Source organism: Hylobates moloch, unplaced genomic scaffold, assembly GCF_009828535.3.
Source record: "Hylobates moloch isolate HMO894 unplaced genomic scaffold, HMol_V3 SCAFFOLD_5, whole genome shotgun sequence".
Lineage (NCBI taxonomy): Eukaryota > Metazoa > Chordata > Mammalia > Primates > Hylobatidae > Hylobates > Hylobates moloch.
Window position 1 is genome coordinate 110,094,296 of NW_026652280.1, and position 20,437 is coordinate 110,114,732.

At 44.9% G+C, this 20,437-nt stretch overlaps 1 protein-coding gene across 5 annotated transcripts; it reads right to left on the bottom strand.

Annotated features, from left to right (window-relative positions):
• Positions 1 to 698: 698 nt before the first annotated feature.
• Positions 699 to 19,481, bottom strand: TENT5C (terminal nucleotidyltransferase 5C). 5 transcript variants are annotated; one of them, XM_058439414.1, is made up of 3 exons: positions 19,303 to 19,481; positions 1,695 to 2,629; positions 699 to 881 (listed from the first exon to the last, which is right to left on the bottom strand). In XM_058439414.1, exons 2-3 carry the CDS (start codon positions 2,600 to 2,602, stop codon positions 854 to 856), a joined length of 936 nt encoding a protein of 311 aa, XP_058295397.1. In that variant the 5' UTR covers positions 2,603 to 2,629; positions 19,303 to 19,481; the 3' UTR covers positions 699 to 853. The 5 variants fall into 5 exon arrangements, with proteins under 5 accessions (XP_058295397.1, XP_032010760.1, XP_058295395.1 ...); XM_032154869.2 differs by adding an exon at positions 16,166 to 16,234 and having other exon boundaries at positions 699 to 2,629; positions 19,303 to 19,477; XM_058439412.1 differs by adding an exon at positions 18,348 to 18,501 and having other exon boundaries at positions 699 to 2,629; positions 19,303 to 19,477.
• Positions 19,482 to 20,437: the final 956 nt, after the last annotated feature.

Consider the following 20,437-nt stretch of genomic DNA (forward strand, 5'->3'; position numbering starts at 1 on the left):
CTCACCTACTAAGCTTTCTTTCGACTACAGATTAACACTGTTTTCCTTCTAAAGTGCAGAATATAAACAAGTCAAATCTACCAGAATAAGGAAGAGCATTCTCATTCACTCAATTCTTCCCAAATATACTGGAATGATTTCAAAGTGCCTTGGAAGCTCCAATGCACACAAGGCCAGACTTCATGCTAACCCCCAGCTTCCCCGTCACACAGAGCATGAAGACAGCAGATTAGATTCTAAAGCAGTTCCACAGGTCACTCAGTTCTACTGAAATTCCTGAATTGAGTTGCTGTCAAACACACCTGGAGAAGGAAGTCACTATTTTTGAAAAAAAACAAAAAACAAACAAAAAACAAAAAAAAACAAAACAAAAAACGAAAAGAACAAAAACAAAAAATAGCTAAAGTACTCCAGAAGAACAGCTGTGTCATACTTGGAATGTGACCAAAATGGGTTTCCAATTAAAACATGGGAAGACCCTCATGTCAGTTACCACAATGACTCTGGACTCAGCACAATCCTTAGTCTTAGGAAGAATAAAACAAAATTCAGCCATGAAGAGCTGATGAGGAAAAAAGAAAAAAAAAAAAAGGCAGGGAGCCATTTAATAAGAATTCTTTAAAGAAAAAAATGAACATTCATGTTTCGTATTTACAATTATCCCCTTCCACTACCACCACCACAATTCTAATTAAACATTATGTTCCACATTTTATTTTGTTTTCAAGTTACATTTCAAGAAAAGGTCATTTTTTTTTCCTCAGCAATATCTCGCAATTCCTCAGGATAGTACAGCATGTAAACCATAAACCACTTTCAACCAGATCTCAATTCTCCAGCTATTGGCTTTGGTTTATTGATGAATGACATTCTCCGCTCCACTGACAGGGAATAAACATAAGCAATTTAGTCCCTTGAACAAAAATTAAGTCACAACAGCACCCTCATGTTTACCATTTTCTGCCTGACTAAAATTGGTACAAGAGATTATCAGCACAACTTTCAGTAACTGCTGAGAATCCTAAGTGAGGGCCAACGCAGCCTACCCAGGCTCAAGTGAGAAAACAAGTAGCTTAGCACTTCTCACACGCTGCCCAAGTTCTCCCAATCTCAATTACTGCACAGAGCTCAATCCCCACGTGCTAATGTTTGGGACGTGACATGTTAGTGTCTATCTTGGAAAGATGTGGATAGGTCATGCTTCCTGTAGCGTTTTCCAATGTGGCACTGTAATACGGGTCCTCTTAGGGTTGGCTCATGATACACTGTAGACCCATTCCAATGGGTACACAAAGAAAAAAAAAAAGCAGAATCAGAGCTGAGTTCCCCTTTAAAAGCCAAACACCTACATCTAGAAGGAGGCTCCCCTACCTGAGAGCCCTAGCCCTATTGGGGTTCCCACTGTGGAAACCCTCAGGTCTCAAGGTTAGTTACAGGGCAGCCAGGTAGGGTAAGGCTGGCTGTAGGTAACTGGAGGATGGGCAACGTAGTAGTTGCTGAAGTTGCCATCACTGACATAAGGAGCTGGCTGGTAGTAACAGGTGACATTGGTGGCATTGGGGATGATGTTTTGTTCCGCCAGCACACGCAAGGCCAGGAGGGAGATGAGGTTCAGGGTCTGCCTGCGTTCATGCCCCATGAGACACACGGTGCTCTCATTCACCACCCTGCGAAGGATCATGAGGTAGTCGTACTTGCTTCTCTCTTCTTCAGCAAAGTGGTTTTGAAGGTAAGTCTCCAGCTTCCTCTGCTGTTCAAGGATGTCCGGGAAGTCGATGAAGAACCTGGAGCACATGTAGCGCTCTAGAGTTTTGATTTCTTCCTGGTCCGTGGGCCTGAAGTCCCGCACGAGAAGGTTGCTGTACTTGAGAAGTCCCCCGCCTCTGATTTCCTCTGGGTTCTTGGTGGCGATCAGTCTGTTCTGCAGATGGTCAAAAGCTTCCTCAAAGTCCCCGTACATGCTCTCCCCAATCACGGTGGGGTGGAAGTGCTCAGAGATGGGGTTATTGGAACAGTCATAGAAGAAAAGCAAAGAATCCAGGATGATTTGGAAAGAGTCCACACTGAACTCAAACTGACGCCGAATGGAGTCGACAAACTTCAGCTCCACGTTCTTCCCATTCTTGTTGGAGAGGGAGATCAGGCTCCAGCGGTCAGTGTCCGTGCAAACCTTCACTAGCTTCTGCACATATGCCTCCTTCAGAGTGACTGGACTGATTTTAAGCTTGTTCACACCCTCTGGCAGGAAGTTCAGAAGGGAACACAGAACCACATCTCTAACCAGCTGAAATTCTGCCTCTGTTGGAAGAGCCACATGGAAGATTAGGTCCAGGTCTTTGCAGCCCAAGCCATTGTCTTTGACCAAAACGTGGCCAGCTGCAGAGCCATTCAGCCTGACGTCCTGCACTTTGATGCCTGCCTCCTCCAGCCGACTGCGGACGGTCTGGACGATGTCCTTCAGCGTTATCTCCAAGGTTGGAAAGTTGCCTCGTCCGTGGATAGGTACAACTTCAGTCAGGACCTCGTGCAGCCGGCTAACCTGATCCCAGTTGAGCACGCTGAAGGACATGCAGTCCCTGGTACAGCTGCTCTCCTCTGCCATCTTCGGGGGATGTTCTGGCTGGGGAAACTGAAAGTGAGGGGTGAGAAACAGAGTTAGGATTCACTTCTGCATAGCAAAGCAGCTCGAGGAACTCACACTGTTCAATCTCTGAACATCTTCCTGTAAAATGGTGATAAATAGCACTTACTGCTCAGTGTTGCCGTGAGGACTCAATGAGTTAAATATGTAAAAAACAGTGACTCTGCAGAGAAGGACAAAAACACACAAACTCATTCTACATTACTTTAGATTACTTCACAGTTTTGTTTTGTTTTTTCTGGGTGATGGTGGAGTGTGCTGAAACGGAGTGTGTTTCAAATGTTCTGAAAACAGAATGTTAGCAAACCATATAGGACCACAATAGAATTAGTTACTTCTCCAGCTTTCTGGCTCCCTAACCACATCTTGACCTGGTTGACACCCAGGCTGAAGGTGTCTTATAGTGAAAAAGAGAAGAATATCTACATTCTTCTAGGCTACAACATTCACACACAGAATATACAACACACACACACACAGACACACACACACACACACACACACACACACACGACTTCCTTCACTCCACAAGTAGATGGATTCTCAACTTTGGGCTACAATCTCACCAACAAGTGGGAGTCTAACCCCTTCTACTAGAATAAAGTATGTTCTCTTAGCAAAATTCCCATGTCCCTTTCATTTATAGGAGAAGTCTATCCTAACAAGTACTTGTCATCTAGGGTAGAACCAAGGAGTTGTTTTTATGACAAAATTTCTAGTCAACAAAAGGTTAGGTCACCTATGTAGTGGAACCACTCTTCCTGGCAAGGATGCCCGACACAGGACATAGCCAACTTCCCCCAGGCAGTGTGTGCCTTCAAGTGTACTTGGGAAAAAAATAGTACCTTAAAGCTACCCAAGGAGAATAAAGTTGGCAATAAGTACTAGGAGAAAAACACCACTTCATCTGCTAGGATCACAAAGCTTCCCAAGTAATTTTCAGCTACGTTATACTTATCAAAAAATAAAACACAATGGATCCCTGGAAATCCTAAAAACAAATACTCATGTATTAAAATGTCAAGGTGCCTGTAGAGCCACGAGTCGAATATTTGCTAGATGCATGTAAAACCCAGAATGAAGAGTCAAGGCGCTGTCCTCAGATTTCACTGTAAACAGTTTTCCCACCCCCTCCGCCTTTCTGACTTGCTAGACCCACACAAAACGCATCCCAGTGACTTCTGCAGTTTCATTGTTTGGAAGCTGCTGTGTTTGAATACGCATAGGCATGCATTCTCCTGGGGTTCCAACATGGATTTCTGGCCTTGCACCGGTGCCAGGGATCTCCTATGGTTGTTACTTGGTTGTCAGGGCATTGCTGGGCACATGGAGATGAGCTCTTCAGGCTCTCCCATCAAGAAGAAGGTGAAAATACGAGGTATCAATACAAGGCAGTGTGTGGTGTAGACAACTCCAGTGGTGGAAATAAAATGTAATATAAAAGTGGAAGAAAGGATGTCCCTGGTTGGGGTGAACAGGAAGGCCACAGAGTTCACTTATGGAGAGGGCACACAAGCCAACAGAAAGACAACATGAGCTCTTGGTTGGAGCCGAGAGGCAGAAAGCAGTGGGCTGAGTATGTGATCACAGCAGGCTCTGCAGGACCAATCCGGGGATGAGTGCTCTATTGCTCGCTACAGAGTACTCGTGGAGGGGAAGACAAAAGTGCCTCTGAACAGCGTTAAAAAGTCCTAGGCTATCTAGATCATCCTACAAAGCACTCCTAGGTTATGGATCCCAAGCAAAAATCTGTGATGAATAATGTTTACTGTGACTGGCATTTGGTTTCAAGGCAGATTTGGGATAGTAGAGTTCTCTTTTTGCCATGCCCTTTAAACACTTAGCAGTTCTTTGTGGTCTCCCATGATTAGCACACAGTACATTTGTGTCCACTGTATGTGCCACACCAGTGGTCCCCAACCTTTTTGGTATCAGGGACCGGTTTTGTGGAAGACAATTTTTCCATGGACCAGGAAGGGGGGGATGATAGTTGCAGCATGAACCTGTTCCTGTTTCACTCTCAGATCATCAGGCATTAGAGTCTCATAAGGAGGGCACAACCTAGATCCCTCACATGCTCAGTTCACACTAGGGTTCATACTCCTAGGAGCATCTAATGTTCTGCTGATCTGACAGGAGGCAGAGCTCCGGTGGTAATGCTCGCTCACCTGCCACTCATCTCCTGCTGTGTTGCCCAGTTCCTAACAGGCCACGGACTGGTACTGGCCCGTGGTCTGGGGGGTGGGGAACCCTGAGCTACACAATTAAGTTCTAATAATTACAGAAAGTTACAGTGCTGGCTTTACTGTGACCAGAGCTAGACTATGATTTGGTGGCATGGGTTTTATAGATTTCAGGTATGTTGGTCTACCTAAAGAAATACAACTCACTTGCTAGTGTGAATCACCTGTTGTGCTTTCAAAGCTCATCTTTATGACACAGGCATGAGAAGTCACATGGTAACCAGAAGCTGTAATGCAATCAGTACTTGAGATACAAGCAACAATTTTTTAAAAATCTCCAGCAAGAACCTCAATAATGTTACAGAGGAGAATAACTGTAGGAATACATTCTGACTCAAGTCTATTTTTAAGGAGTTGTTCAAAAAGATGTCACATAGGATTAAAGTCAGGACTACGCCTATGCTAGAACGGTGGTTCTGAACATAGAGGAGGGACATCTGAGACTAGTGATAGCCTGGAAGCTACAAGCCTTTTTTTGGTGGGGGGGAAGTACACAGGGTTGAGAGTTTTCATGTATTTTAAAGTATGTGAACTTCTAGTAGACTCAAAGTTAGAATTTGTTTTAGAATTTGTAAGGTTCATATGGCAGAAAGGTGAGGCAGGAGAGGCAGAAATAGCAAGAAAACATTGTGAAAAATAGGAATGATATGTACTAGCCTGTAACAGATATCACAAAACCACAATAATTGAAACAGCATGTTATTGGCCCAAAAAGACAAATCAATGGAACAAAATTTTTTAAATCTAGAAACAAAATCAGATATGTAAAGGGATTTAGTATATAATTAAAGGAGGCATTTCAGAATAGTAAAGTGAAGAAAAACATCTGGATGGTTATCTAAATTATCAAAAAGAAAAAAATATAAGGGACTCCCTATTTCATGCCAAACTAAGATCTAGATTGGACAGATCAAAGACTGAATGTAAACGCATGAAACTCTAAGAGTACTGAGGTGGAAGTGCATTTATATATACTTACAGAGTGGGTAGTTTTTTTTTTTAAATAAGTCACACAAAACCTAAAAGCCTCAAAAATTGCTATAGACTATATAATTCAAAAACACCATAAAGTCAGAAGGCAAAAGTAGGAAAAATATTTGTAACATTAGGCAAAGTACTCATTTCCTTAATGAATAAGGAGCTTCAACAAATCAGAAACACCAGAAGAACCCCAACAGAGAAGACACAAAGGACACAAACTATATCTCAAACACATATTACAGTCAACAACCTTACCTAAGAGACAGGCAGATTAAAACCTCAACGTATCATTTTTATCCATCAAATGGGCAAAGATCAGTAAGTCTGACATGTGGGAATCAGAGACACCCTCTAGTATACTGCTTGTGGGCTCTCTCCGGACACAAGACACTTAATTTTAAGGAGATATACTCTTTGACATAGGGATTCTACTTCTGGTTAGTCTACTTTGAATTATATCATTAGTATATTTGCAAGTATACACAAAATATTCATTGGAGAATTATTTATAAAGCTGTAAGTATTCACCAATAGAAGACACTTAAATGATCTGATGTGTGTATAAAACAATACAGAAACGCATGCAGTTGTTCCTACAGATTTGAGCATTCAGGGTTTGTTTTTGACAATTCAAGATAACAATTCAAGATGGCTGTTCTTTCTGTATGACTGTGAAATGCTCATCAAGACTCATTAATAGAAAAACAAGTTAATAGCAAAACTGTTAACAGCAAAACTGTTAAAGTCTATGCTTACATAAGCATATAAAGTCTCTGGAAACATACACAGGTAGTAGTTTTAGCCTGTACCAAATACTTCCTCTCATTTGGGGGAAGTAGATTCAAAGTTAGAAGAAGAAAACTTATTTTGTGCCCTCTGAATTTGGAATCGATATATGTATTAGTTGAAGAAAAATTAAAACCTTATGATCCATGTCCTAAAGCTTCTCCCTTAGGAGTCTTCTATTGCTGCCTTATTGAACTTCTTCAATCCCCTTTTTCCTTCCTACCCCTCCCCTCTACATTCCACATTCTGCATTTCCACATCCATGTGACAAAATTAAATACACTTGGAAGCTTCATCGCCAAGACGTAAACGCTGATCTCTACAGATAAGGGGATGAACAGAGGAAGAGAGACGTTTTTCCTCTAGAATGCCTTTCTACCAAGTTTCTACTCATATACTTTTTAATAGAAGATGCTCATTAAAAAAACCTCAAACTCTCTAAATCATGCAAATCCATCTCCTCTCATCTCATTCTATGTTAACCAAAAGAAAATTTTTTTTTCAGTTTCACATAATTGCTATTTCTCATTTCAAACAAGTAGCTACCCTTTTGATACTGTTAAGTTGGTTACTGGCTACAGTTGCAAAAACTTTAACAAACGCTTTTTTCAGAAATACAATATGCCTGTGGTTAGCATCTTCCATGCCAACTTCTTCTCATACATATATGAACATTGGAGTTAAATTCTAGGGGAAAAAGTCTGTATAAAAGCACAGTGTGGGACATGACAAATGCCAAGTCCATGGTGTAGTTTTTCATTTTCTCAATTCACCATGATTTACACAGAGAGGAGTTTAAGCCACTGAAGGCACAAATTTAGGCTGAGTTCATACTAAGTGCTTAGCTCATTAGAAGAGCATAAAATAAGTCACTTGTGCCTATTAGAAAGGGATTCTTCATTGTCCCTCACTCATCCAAATAATTTCAAATACCAAAAGTACATTTTAAAGTTACTTAGACAAACATTGGTATTACTAGAATAAATCCAAGTCATAGGCCCTCAGTGTTTAGGTAACACATCAGTGCTTAGTCCAACAGTTTTTAGTTTTAATTAACCACGTTAAATCAACACTGATATAATCCCCACATAAAAGAATCACGCGGAACACACATTCCCAATTCATGAAAGGCCCTGGTTAAAGGCAAATTCTAGTTAGTAGAATTAACAAAATAGAGAACAAATTAATTTGAAGCCTAGTAAATTCAAACTAAAGTGTTTCATTTCCCTTTTACTGTTTGAGAAACAGATTTCATTGTATTTGCACAGTAGAAATGGGGAAAGGTGGAAACCATAATTTGTTCCTGCAGATTTGAGAATTCAGGGTTTGTTTTTGACAATTCAAGATGACCAACTATCTCAGGTACTTTTGAACTCCCTTTTCTTCTATTATCTGACTGCAGTAAAGGTAGAATACATGCACTGAAGGAAAAAAAAAAAGGTTTGCAGAGACAGCAGCAAAAGAAAGGAAAAGACAAACTAGGCCAGAAGGTTAAACCAAGGTCCCTGAGAAAAAGTTTGATGTCTAATCTAATCATTTCCCACTGCCCAGGACAGAGCTGCTCAATGCAGACTGGTCTGAAAACGTACGTTTGAGCACTAAAAAGAAAAAAAAAGCTATTTCTAGTCCTGCTTCATAGCTTATCTAGATCTCTGGACTAGCCAGTGAACTCCAGAAACACGATGAAAGCGTGAGGAACCCAAGGTGGGCGAGTGGGAGAGGCAGGTGCATGAGCTGGAGGGGAGGTAACTGAGCATTTATAACATTTGCACGCAGTCAATTTGGTCAGAGCAACATTAATTCTTATTTTGTGCCTGGCATTAGACACAGAAATTGTCCACGAGGTTCTTAGTTGTGTGGAGACATACATCTATCAAGTTAAGGACTGCATATATCTAAGTCTAGGTCTGTGATCTTTAACATGAAAGCTATGGAAGTGATTGTCTAGAAAATTTCAGGAAAATGCTGAGGCTTGAACTGAGGCTGTCAGCTATTGAGGGCTTTCAGCAGTCCAGAGGCAACTAAGTGTTACCTTCTTCTGACCCTCCTGAGGATTTATGAATACAAAAGAAAATCAAACACATTTCAGCATTCCTTTGGGGACAAATTGTCTTTCACTGTTTCTGGATGTTACCTCAAATGTGTGGTTCTTCCCAGTAAAACTTTCTAACCCAAGGTAAGAGCTGGAATCTTGGGCAATGGGCCAAGCCTGGTGACAGACTCCAAGAGAAGTGTGTACATGGAACAAAGACACCTGTGGGCCCTGGCTCCTGGCCAACAGGGGACCCGTGCACCTGTGGCTCTTCCCACACATCTTCCACACAAACTCCTCCCCCGTGTACAAGAGGACACTTTAGACAAAAAGAGACCATTCCATTACATATGAAAACCTAGAGAATGTAAGCAGAAATAAAAGTGGTGGCAATACATTTCATACTATCCCATCCCACTTCTCTTAACAAGAGTGAATGACAAACACGACTCCAAGTCTATCTCTTATTTGCTTGTGAAATGAAGGGTGTAGAGGTGTGTGTCAAAGCAAATGAAATAGTACTTAGTATGAGCCACTTCATTTCAATTCCCATCTAATCCTCATAGGAACTCTAAGGAATCTACAACTATCCCTTTTTCACAAATTAAGTAATAAGGTTCAGAAAAGATTAAGCGAATTGACCCCAGGTCCTCAACTGCGAGACTAGTGTCTGGAAACTGCTGACTCCCTTCCACCAAGCTCAAGGTCTGCCATGGTGGATGGGAGGTGGACACAGAGTGACAAGCACATGTCACAACCCACATGTGCACTGGGATCACCAGTTCTCATAGCCACTAAAGTGATCTTTTCTAAAACAGACGTTATTGGTCCTAACAAAAAAGGACACAGAAACCTTCTGTTCACTATGTAACCGTGAGACCTAATCTTTGCATTGCCCCGTCCCCACCATACACACCGAAGATAGCAAAAAGCTGGAGTCAGCCTTTACTCTCTGCTTTTGTGCAGATTCCAGTTAAGCAAAAGATGCCAAGTGGCTTAGAGGTGCCCCCCCCGCCACAGAGACACCAAGGAAGATAATATATTGCCACAGTGTGTGGGAAATCCCACTTCTCAGTGGGGGAGCACATCAATTGTTTCATAACATAAACATCTACTTCTGCCCACATCCTTTTCTCTGGCAGGTGGCTAATACATGCAGAGCCCTCCAAGGGCTCTTCATATGGCAGCAGCCACAGCCATGGCCAGCGGACACCAAATGTGACTAGATGTTTAGCCAGGTACCCTAATGAGCCACCAAACTCTTTTACAACATCACAAATAGGCAGCAAAACAGTGCTTGCAGGGCTCTATCTGGATCAATCATTTGATTCCTATAACAGCCCCATAAAAGAGATACCATTCCTCCTACTCCCCCACTTACAAATGGGAAAACAGGAGAACAAAGAGGACGTGCAAACTGTAAACTGTCCAAGGATGCACTGCTGGTGAGTAGCAGAAATGGAATTTAAGAGTCTTCCTAAAAGGTGGATAGCTTTGGTGGGGCAGGGAGCTTGAAGAAGAGCTGGTTGTGCTTAGATGGTCAGAGGAAGGAGATGGCAGTAAGTAGAAAGAAAAGGAAGGAAGGTATAAAGATTTTTTAAAAATAAGATGGTAGGAAAGAAGTTTGGCTAGACCACTAAGGCCACCCGAGTGAGGTAAGGCCAGATGGCAAATTCTGAAAGCAAGGGAGAAGCATTTAGAACTGAAGTATCTAACAACTGTCAGCATAGAAACTCCAGGCTGGAGCCACCAGAACTGAAGGTGATTAAGTGTAGAAATGCTCATCGTTATGCTACTGTTTGTTTTAAAGGAACAATGGCTGGGAGATGAAGGCCTAGGATCCTAACTTCCCAGGGAGCTCCAAGATGCTGGCTACGTTGCAGAACAGTGGTGATTTTAGGGAAACCAAGTCTAGAAGAGAGAGAGAACCCAAGAGTGGAAGGTGCTGGACAGTCACCTTGCTGAACTAGTAATAAGAGGAAAAATTAATGGCACAGGAGGGAGATGATCAGGAATGGGCTGATCCTGATCCAGAAAACTAAGGCATGCTGCTTTGCTCATGGAATAAAGGAACAATTACTGAGACTCCTCTGGTGCCTGGGAGATCAGTGTTGATAGGCTGATGAAGCAACAGAACAGGACACTAGCTACCATCAAGATGGCAACCTTCTCAGATCAAAGAAGCCAATAACCCAGCCGGAGCTACAGAGAAATCGTGGATAAATTTGCAGGCAGTGACCAGGACTTAAAGGACCAGCCCAGGAAGGAGAGCTGGAACAAAACTGAAAGCAGAAAGTCTGGAACCTACACAGGACCTCATGAATGCTGAACCTGAGACTGGACACCGTCACTTCCCCCACCTGCATGTAGTTTGACCCTTGAGATTCTTTCACCCATAAGAAAAGAGCCAGGCACTTCGAATGACCATGGACCTTGGTCATTTTGCTTGGCATGTGCAGCAGCAGATAACTGGGCAGAAAGGAGAAAAACCAGGGTCAACATGGATATGGCCTTCTGAAAAAAATCCTCCTCCCTTACTCCTTGAATTCCTTGGGGAATGAAGGCCAAAAGTTATCTAGGAAGGGTTTGGAGGCAGTCTAAGGAAGCCTTTTGTCTGCCAGCTCCTCCCTAGGGCCAGACCCCCCACATAGGGAGGGGCCCACGTTCTGGAGACTCCTCCACAGCCACAAACACATGAAAGTTACAGATAACAGACACTCGAGTGTTTCATGTACATGGAATAGCAGCTTAGATTATGAATGGCCTGAAGCAATAAAACCAGATAACATAATGCTTTACTTTTTAAAAGGCCAATAAAATATATCCTATGCTCACTATTTTTCCAAGATGTTATTTTTACAGTTGCCCACTTAAATGCCCGCAACACATTCCACCTGAGTTCAAAGAAGTAACTGCCCCAGGCCACAAAGCTGTGCCCACAGAAAACATTTCTAAGTCAGTGACACAACAAACCCCACAGTTGGTCTTCTCTCATTCTCAGCTCCACAGCATTCAGCCAGCGTCTCATTCTATTTTCTTAAGGTTATTATCATCCTCCAGCCATTTACCAATGATGTTTATTAGAGTCAAAAAATTGGTTAGATTCCCACATGAACTGTGGAAAGCAGCCCTGGACTGAAACTCAGGCAGGCCACAGAACCACGCTGTGATCTTGGCTGTTCAAGGGGCCTCCATGAATTCTCACTTCCCACTAAGAAGTTAGAAGCCAACACACAGTCTGAATGGTTATCACTGGGCTCCGTCCACAGACACCCACCAATGACAACTCCAAATAGAAAGCTCTTTCCCACCTTTGAAAATATGATGCTTAGGCAAGTGTGGGTGGGGAGATAATGCTGGAAGAACTAATGCTGTGGCTGCAAAACAGCAAACAGAATCAAAACACTGGCCTAGATATTACAACAGGGATGCCACACAAGTTCAAGTGTTGAAAGGAATACTCTGACGTGGTTGCAAATGGAAATATTAACAAGGTCAGGACACAGACATCTTTAGATGGAAGCAGGGCATAAAAGCCTTGATTTTTTTCCAAGGTGTCAGCATTAAGTGCTACACACACAACTTGAAATGGAAATAATCCTTGTTGCTACTTGGTAACCACCTTCCCACCATCAACTGCTTCTTTCTAAATCAGAGGTGTTACTGGTCTGAATTCATTTAAAGAGCTCCCCAAAGAGAGCCTGCCTTTCTGTTTTAGAGATTGCCTAGACTGAGAAAAATGAGATGATTCCTAAGGAGGAGACTGCTTACTGTAAGAATGACTCAGTTTACACGTAATCCACAGGGTTTAAGAGCTGACAGCCTCCGGGTTTCATCAAAGGCTGCTTCCACAGGCTACTTTACCATCTAACTCTCCAGCCTACAGCTTTAAACAGTTGTCCAAAAGGAAGACCTCAGTCAGCTGAAAGTCCTGTCTAATCACTAGCAGCTTCCCTGCCCAGGCCTTATCAGGAAAGGGACAAGCAACTCTTAGTTCCTCAAATGCCACCCTTATCATACGTTAGACCATAAACACACCCCATTCACAAGTGTCTAAGTGTGAGCTGACCTCCATTTCAGAGCAGATGCTAATTACGTGCATAGTTCCATCTAGGTTTTTGTTTTGCATGGATCCTTCCCTTAGGAGTTGGCATTCAAGTTGCAGGTTCCGGGCCTCCAGGTACTGCGCACAGCAGCAGCTCATGTTTAGCATTCATCAATTAATGTGCTGTCACTAGATAGCTCAAACACCTTTGACTTGAATGTTACTTCCTCTTGCAATTTCACTCAAATTTTAATTGTTGATAAAACTTAATTGTTGATAAACTGAGTCCTGGTCCCCTGCCAGTCTCAGAAGATTTTATCAGCAGTTCCTCGAAATTCTATTGCCTTATTATTATTCTCTAAGAAACTATAAAAAAACAAAAAGAATGAGCACTGGGCTAGGAATCCAACACCACGTGTTTTAGTGTCAAGTCTGACGCACAGTGTGAATGATTGTCAGTAAGTTGGCCATAACTGACTTTCCTTTCACTCTTTCAAAAATGTGCATGTCTACTATGTTTCGAGCACTGCTCCAGGAGCTTGTGATGCACGGAAGAAAGAGATAAAGATCCCTGGCCCTGTGGAGCTTATATCCTGCTTCATATTCTCCTTCCATAACTTTGGGTTAACTCTTGCCTCCCACACATGCAGAATCAGAACTTGAGAGTGAAACATTTTTGCTGATGGTCTAGACTTGTGCTGCCCAATACAGTAGGCACCAGTGTAAGTGCAAAAACACATACTGGATATCAAGGTCTCAGTATGATAAAAGGAATGTAAACTACCTCATTTAGATTTTTTATATTGATTACATACTGAAATGATGAAATTTGATATGGTAGATTAAATACACTTATTAAAATGAATTTCACTTTTTTTTGATACAGGGTCTCACCCTATTGCCAAGGCTGGAGTGCCGTGGTTCGATCACAGCTCACTGCAGCCTTGACTTCCTGGGCTCAAGCAATTCTCCTGCCTCAGCCTCCTGAGTAGCTGGTACCACAGGCACGTGCCACCACACCCAGCTAATTTTTTAAAAAATTGTTTTTATACAGATGGGGTCTTGCTGTGTCATACAGGCTGGTCTGGAACTCCTGGACTCAAGGGATCCTCCTGTCTCAGCCTCCCAAAGTCCTGAGGTTATAGGTGTGAGTCACTGCCCCTGGCCAAATTTCACCTACTTCTACTCTTTAATGGGACTACTAGGAAGTTAATCGTGTCTCTCACATTTTTACTGGAAAGCACTGATCTAATTTATTGTCCTTATTATAATGAAGAAGCTGAAGGCTGAAGAGGTAAAGGATCTGCCAGGACCAGAGCCCAGGTCTCCCCACAGCTAAAGTCAGCCTCAGAAGCAGAGGAGGTAAAAAGATGACAAACAGCCTGGGCACAGGAGATAGCAGTGGTGCTAGCTCTAGCTGAGCAGCTGTGAGCAAGCCTCTAGACACATATCAGGCACTTCATGAGTGTACACGTCATCTCTGCTTCTGGATCAGTCCTCTTTCTGCTACTGCCGTGCTGCAGTTGTTCCACAGGAATGATAATTGAAACTGCCCAAGTCCATATAGCACTGGCTAGCTGTGGAGATCCTAATGCCCATCTCTAACTACGACGAGCAGAGGGCAACGATGGACAAAGTGTGTTTGGGGATCAGGGGCAGGCAGCCAGGAAAGGTGGAGGGTTACCTCTTCTACCTTCATAAGGGCTAAACAAGTTGAGAGACCTTATGGCAACGTAAGAGGGTGTGGGCAGTTCCAGGTTCATGGATAATTTTCTTCTCAAAATGTTTTTATAGGAGGCTAAGTATGGCAACAGTATGGGACTTCGTGCTTATCCAATCAAAGATAAAATTTAAGAACTAGAAAAGAAGGTAGAAGGAAGAACTGTAAGAAGGTATTGGCCGGGCATGGTGGCTCACACCTGTAATCCCAGCACTTTGAGAGGCTGAGGCAGGCAGATCACGAGGTCAAGAGACCAAGACCATCATGGCCAACATGGTGAAACCCCATCTCTACTAAAAATACAAAAAATTAGCTGGGTGTGGTGGCATGCACCTGTAGTCCCAGCTATTCAGGAGGCTGAGGCAGGAGGATCGCTTGAACCCACAAGGTGGAGGTTGCAGTGAGCAGAGATCGTGCTACTGCACTCCAGCCTGGCGACAGAGTAAGACTCCGTCTCAAAAGAACAACAACAACAACAAAGTATTAATGAAGCGAGGTGTGAAATGAGCGGGTCTTCAGATGGGATAAGGTCAGTCAGAAGCCTGTGGGAAGGGCCTGAAGCTGGATTCAAAGTTTGGTGAGAAAGGAGTATCATTCCTTTGTGCAGATATGAGTATCTGTTCTGTGAGGCAAAGAAGGGCAGTTAGGGAGACTCTGACATGCGGTGGGGAGGGGGTCAAGAGTAAAGAGTCAGAAAGGCACGGTCTTGAAGAGGAGGCTCAGCTTCCAGAGGTGCAGGCAGTCCCTGTGCACTTGGATGGAGTTCCAAATGCACGGACTATAGTACTTGCCAGAGGCAGGGGAGCCAGACTCACTTACTGCCCTCATCAAGTTGCTGTCTCGGGGCCCCTAAACCAGGTCAGTGATGACAGTGGGAAACAATAAAAAAGAGAAAGAATCAGCAGAACTAGCAACTGAGTGAACAGAGAGAGAGAAAAGGCTGAGTGAGCCGTGTGAGGCTGGTGTCAGGGAGGGTGGGAAGGATGGGAAGTGCTTAAGGGAGTGGGTCTGGAGCTCAGCTTGAGGAGTTTCAGCTGTTGGTCAATTAGCTAGTCACTGCCCCTCAGCTCCAAGCCTATACCCCTGTGGCCTCTGCTTAAAAGAGGACTCAGCCATTGGCCTGCCTGCCTCGGTCCACCAGGAGAACACCCACTTCAAGTATGCCTCCCTCTTTGCAAGCCGCCAACCGAACATGTATCCAAATGATAGAACACCTTCTGTGTGCCAGGCCAGCTCTATAAGCAGGCACTGGGGAGTCAGCCCTGAGCACAGATCCCGCCTTCCGGCACTCATATGCCAGTGGCTGAGACTAATGAGAGAAATTGGAGTGCCTCGACTGCATGATACAGCCAGCCCAGCTCCTCTCGCATCCAGAGCTCTTCCAGAGGCATTTCCAAACACCATTGCCTTGGCGTCCTCAGCACCTGGCACTAACTACTGCCTAGGAAGCACTTAACTACTTACTGACTCAATCATGGTTATCCAAGAAATAAACAACACTCCATGCAGTTTTGTGACCAAGACTCCAAGACTTTAGTCTCAAGCTCCGAGACTAAAAAACATCCTACATGCAGAGAGTTGCTTAACATCAGCAATTTTTTTTTTTCATATTTGGTTTTCTGTTGTTCCAAGAAGTTTTCAAGCAGTTCTAGAACAGACTGTAGGGGCCAGCTGTACAAAATCTATTAATTCTAAACAATTCTTAAGGCTTCCTTACCTAGTTGAGCTATATAAAGATGCTTCCTCTAAACTATTTGAATTCCAAATGTAAGCTTCTTTATGAGGCCTGCAATGAAAGCGTAAAAACGTTTGAGAGATCTTATGGCCTGAAAACATCACAAGAAATCAGCAGTACTAATGTACCCAAGCAGCTTTAAACACATGAACATTTCTTTAAACACAGAGGTGTCTGCTTCATTCTAATACAACGTATGCCAATTTAATGTACTATAGTCAAAACACCAAGATGGCAGGAAGCATTTTCCTACAGTGCCTTGTTTACCTCAATGACAACACAAAAAGCAACAGACCTTATCTAACCCAAGTAATGTTTTATTCCAAGTAACCTCACATTCCACATTACTCCTTAACTCCTAAACACACACACGCACACAAAATGGCAGATTACACCCAGAGACAGGTGTGAAACCAAGAAACCCCAAAACATAAGTTTAGCTTAACTCATGAAACTAGTTTTGGGCCTCCACGACTTCTCTCAGTAATGCAAAAAAAAAAAAAAAAAAAAAGGTTCAACTCATCCACCGAGAACCTTTGGGTTGCCATTTTTTTAGTAGGTAACTCCATGAACACATCGATCAGAGACAAAAGATGAAGACAAGGTCCTATGTACTTGAGCAGTAAAAACAACAAAAAAAGTTTTTTAAATGAAGTTTTTAAATTTTCTATCAAATGTGTCTGGTTAATGGTACTGTGAAAACAAGAGCACTACAGTCCACTTTTAAGTTATCTTTACTGCTGCGCTGTTCCTTGGACTTTCAGAAATATGAGGAATTCTGTTCTCTGACTGGCAGTGCAAGATGTGCATGATCTGCCCTGGCCTTGAACACAGGGGAATGTGGGCTGAATGTGTGCACTATGGGGAGATACAGCCGAGTGGGGACGGGCCTCTGGAACTCGGGAGATTTCAGTGGCTACTTGTGCTCACAGTAGAACAGAAGAAACCAGGTAGAGATAGCCACAGGTGCACAACTAAGTCATGCTCACTCTGACAAGCAGGCCAAGAGCCAAATCCTTTCCTTCAAAGTTACATGAATTTAATCCCTGGATACAAGGTAGGTATTGTGGAAAAAACAGCATAAGAAATATGGCTGTTAATTCTATGTGCTCACTAAAGTTGCTTATGAAATTAGGGACCTTTGTTTTGGTAACAATTTAGAGGCCTCCTGGCAGAGTTTTTTTTTTTTTTTTTTTTAACTTTGTTATGGGAGCCCCCCACCCCCCAAATAGCTACCTGAACAATTATATATAATATACCAAAATCTTCCTAAAAACTCTTTATTGAGAATATATGTACTCTAAAGCTATGGGTATACCTTAAGAGAAAAAGTTTGTTATCTGAAATAAACTAAGCTTGACTCCAGAGATCATTTTCTATCTTCAAAAACAAGAATGCCAAAGGACAGAACCCCTGCAGCCCAGCTCAGAGGTTTCCCTAAAAGCCCAGAGAAAAGTCAGCATTCTTTACTCCCCATCCCCCTCCCTTTTCCACTGCAGGGCCTAACGTGGCTGGTCTCACACCCTCAATAATACCCTTGGGGATTTAAGACAGTAAAATTCTGGGTAAGCTCTCCTACCACTCTTGCGGCTGCCCAATTTACTTCCTGGCTCACTTCCTTGCCAAGTTACTCACGTTGAAAGGTTGCTGTCGCCAACAACGGTCACCCTCTTTCCTGCATGCAGAGGGCAGCTGAGCCAGCCAGAAGTGTACTTTGGGAGGATCTAATCACCCTAACTTTATTTCCTGGGCTGGTTCAGTCTCCTAACTCACCTACAAAGTAACCTGAAGGCCAAGTTGTCGCAATACAAATAATTATGCACATAGTATTTATAAAAGCTCTCTTACTATAAGTGCATTTTAAGCACTTCACTTGTATGCACTTTATATCTCCGTAAGAAAGCAAAAATGTTAAAAAGGAAGCAGGCCCCTACTTAATTAAGCCAGGGAACTGGTTAGAGCCCTACAAAAGTCCACCTACGGACAAAAAAGGGCGAAGGGGAAGGGAGCTGACACTATCCCTCCCGCAGGGTCCAGCCCTAATAGTGGGTTCTCCAGAAGCTCGCCAGGCATTCATTTCTCCAGGGGAGCGCCCGTACTTGGAGGTAGCGCTGCTTGGTTTTCTCGCCCGCCAGCGTTGAGTTCAGGTGTGCAGGCTACCAACCTGTATTCTTCAGGTAAGTCACCCTCCGACTCGCCTCCCACCCTGCTCCCTCCTGCCTCGCGACCAGTGCGAAGGGAGTCCCCGAACTGCGACACCTCCCGGGGCAGCCACACCGCTATCCGTCCGAGTCGACCCACTTGCCGTGGCTTTTCACCTACGCAGTAAAGCAAGTTTCATTTTCAAAAGGGGAGGAAGCAGGTTTCACAGACACCGCATTCCCGAGAAGTTTCTGAGAGACGCGCAGCGCACAAGTCACTGGCTTGGATCCCTTTGCTGCTCATGGTGTCCACAGTCGGATGTGAGCGCATTAAACTTAAGGATCTCCGCCCTTCTCCTTAAAACCCAGGTCTTGGCAATGAGCCTAGGAAGCGCCCCTCCCCTCCCCAACCAGATCCAAGCCCCGGACCGCTGCGTCTCCAGCTGCGCCTAGTGAAACCGCCGAATTCGAATTCGCACTCGGCGGGCCGGCGAAGGTGTGCGCGCCCGCGGGAGCGCCGGGGCGAGCCCGAGGGACTGCAAGCCAGGAAGGGAGGCAGGGGCGGCGGGGGGGCGCCGTCTGATCCAGATAGGAGCGGAGGCGCCGATCACACACTCTTCGGACGCCCTGCCAGCGCCCGGCCAGCGCGCAGCCTGCAGGACTCGCGGAGCAGGAACTCGCTGGAGTTTGCCAAGCCCCAGGTCTCTGGAAAATTGTAGCTCCCTTTCGGAGCATCTCTTCTGGCTCTCTGGGACGGGTGTGTCAGGGGCGGGGGTCCTCGAGGGAGCAGGAGTGGAAAGGAGCACCGAGTCTCGGCACCTGTCCGCAGCTCCCCTGGGGTCCGCCTGCCCCCTACCAGGCTGGGCAAAGACCTGAGCACCGCTTAGTGGGGGCGGACCCCCGCCAGGGCAGAGCTCGCGGCTCACTGGGGCTGCTGCCGCATCCCCGCATCTTTAGAGGAGGGGGTCGTGGACTCACCTGGGCGATGGAAGAGGAGGCGACAGAGGCAGGTCCTTGGCGTGGGCAGGCCCCAGCAGGAGCGGCGCGACTTCTACAGCCCCCAGGCAGCGGCACCTACTGAGCCGCCTCGCCGCCGCCCCCTCCGTTCTTATACGGCGAGACCACGCCCCCGTCCCCGCCCCTGAGCCGCCCTCCCTGGGGAGCCAGGGGCGGGGCGGGGCGGTGCCAGTCCCCTCGGAACCCTTCCGCCCGGCCCTGACGGCAGGGGCGGGGCGAAGGCTGCCCTCTGATTGGCTCCTCGGGTGAATGGTTGCCAAGAGACGAGTAAATCCTCAGCGGCGGGAAGGGGCGGGGTGCACAGGGAGGCAGCACTGCGCAAGCGCAACAGAGGGGGCTGCGTCGACACCTCCTTAACTTCGGAGTTAGTGGGACACCTTTCTTTTTGCTTAGTACGCTTTTCTGCTATTCCTGCCGCATAACTCTCTCTTCCCCAGGCTTTTCCCATCTCCATCCTGTTCTCTCGCAGGCCCGTTTTTCTTCCGCCTCTCTGGGGATTTTCGCGTTGGTTCTCCCTGCCCCCAGGAGTAAGGCGGGTGACGCCCACGCCTACTTTGGTGTGTGTTTTTGAAGTCGGAAAAAACTTAATGGTTTCCGGGCCCTGGGCACCTTTCTGATTCCCCAAGCTAACTGGCTGGAGGTGAAGGCGTGGTCTTCGGGGAGAGAGCGCCGGCGGCTCTCTGGCCCCGGGGACCACCTGTGTGCAGTTAGTGGGACGAAGGGCCTCGGGGAGTCCATCGCCAACGTCGGCAGCCGCAGCCGCTTCGGCCCCACTCGGAATGCCATAGCACTTGGTCCAGTGTGTTATATAACATGCAGGCAGGGCTTGGACACCATCCATTCATTCCATAGCAAGTGGTTTACAGCCCAGGTTCTGAATTCAGACTAATCTGAGTCGAGATCTCCATTCACCACTTAAACTTTCTGTAAGGCCTTAGGCAAGTAACTGAAACAACCCTCCAAAAACCTGCGTCTCCTATCTGTAGGACAAGACTAACAATGGGACAACTTTGTAGAGTTATATAAGTATTAAGAAAATACGTGGGAAACAATTAGTGCAGTGCCTAGTGCCTGTTAGAAAGTGTGTGGCAAATGC

Bases quoted from the DNA above. Each gene is read 5' to 3' on its own strand.
- TENT5C (XM_032154868.2), bottom strand. From the start codon at position 2,602: ATGGCAGAGGAGAGCAGCTGTACCAGGGACTGCATGTCCTTCAGCGTG.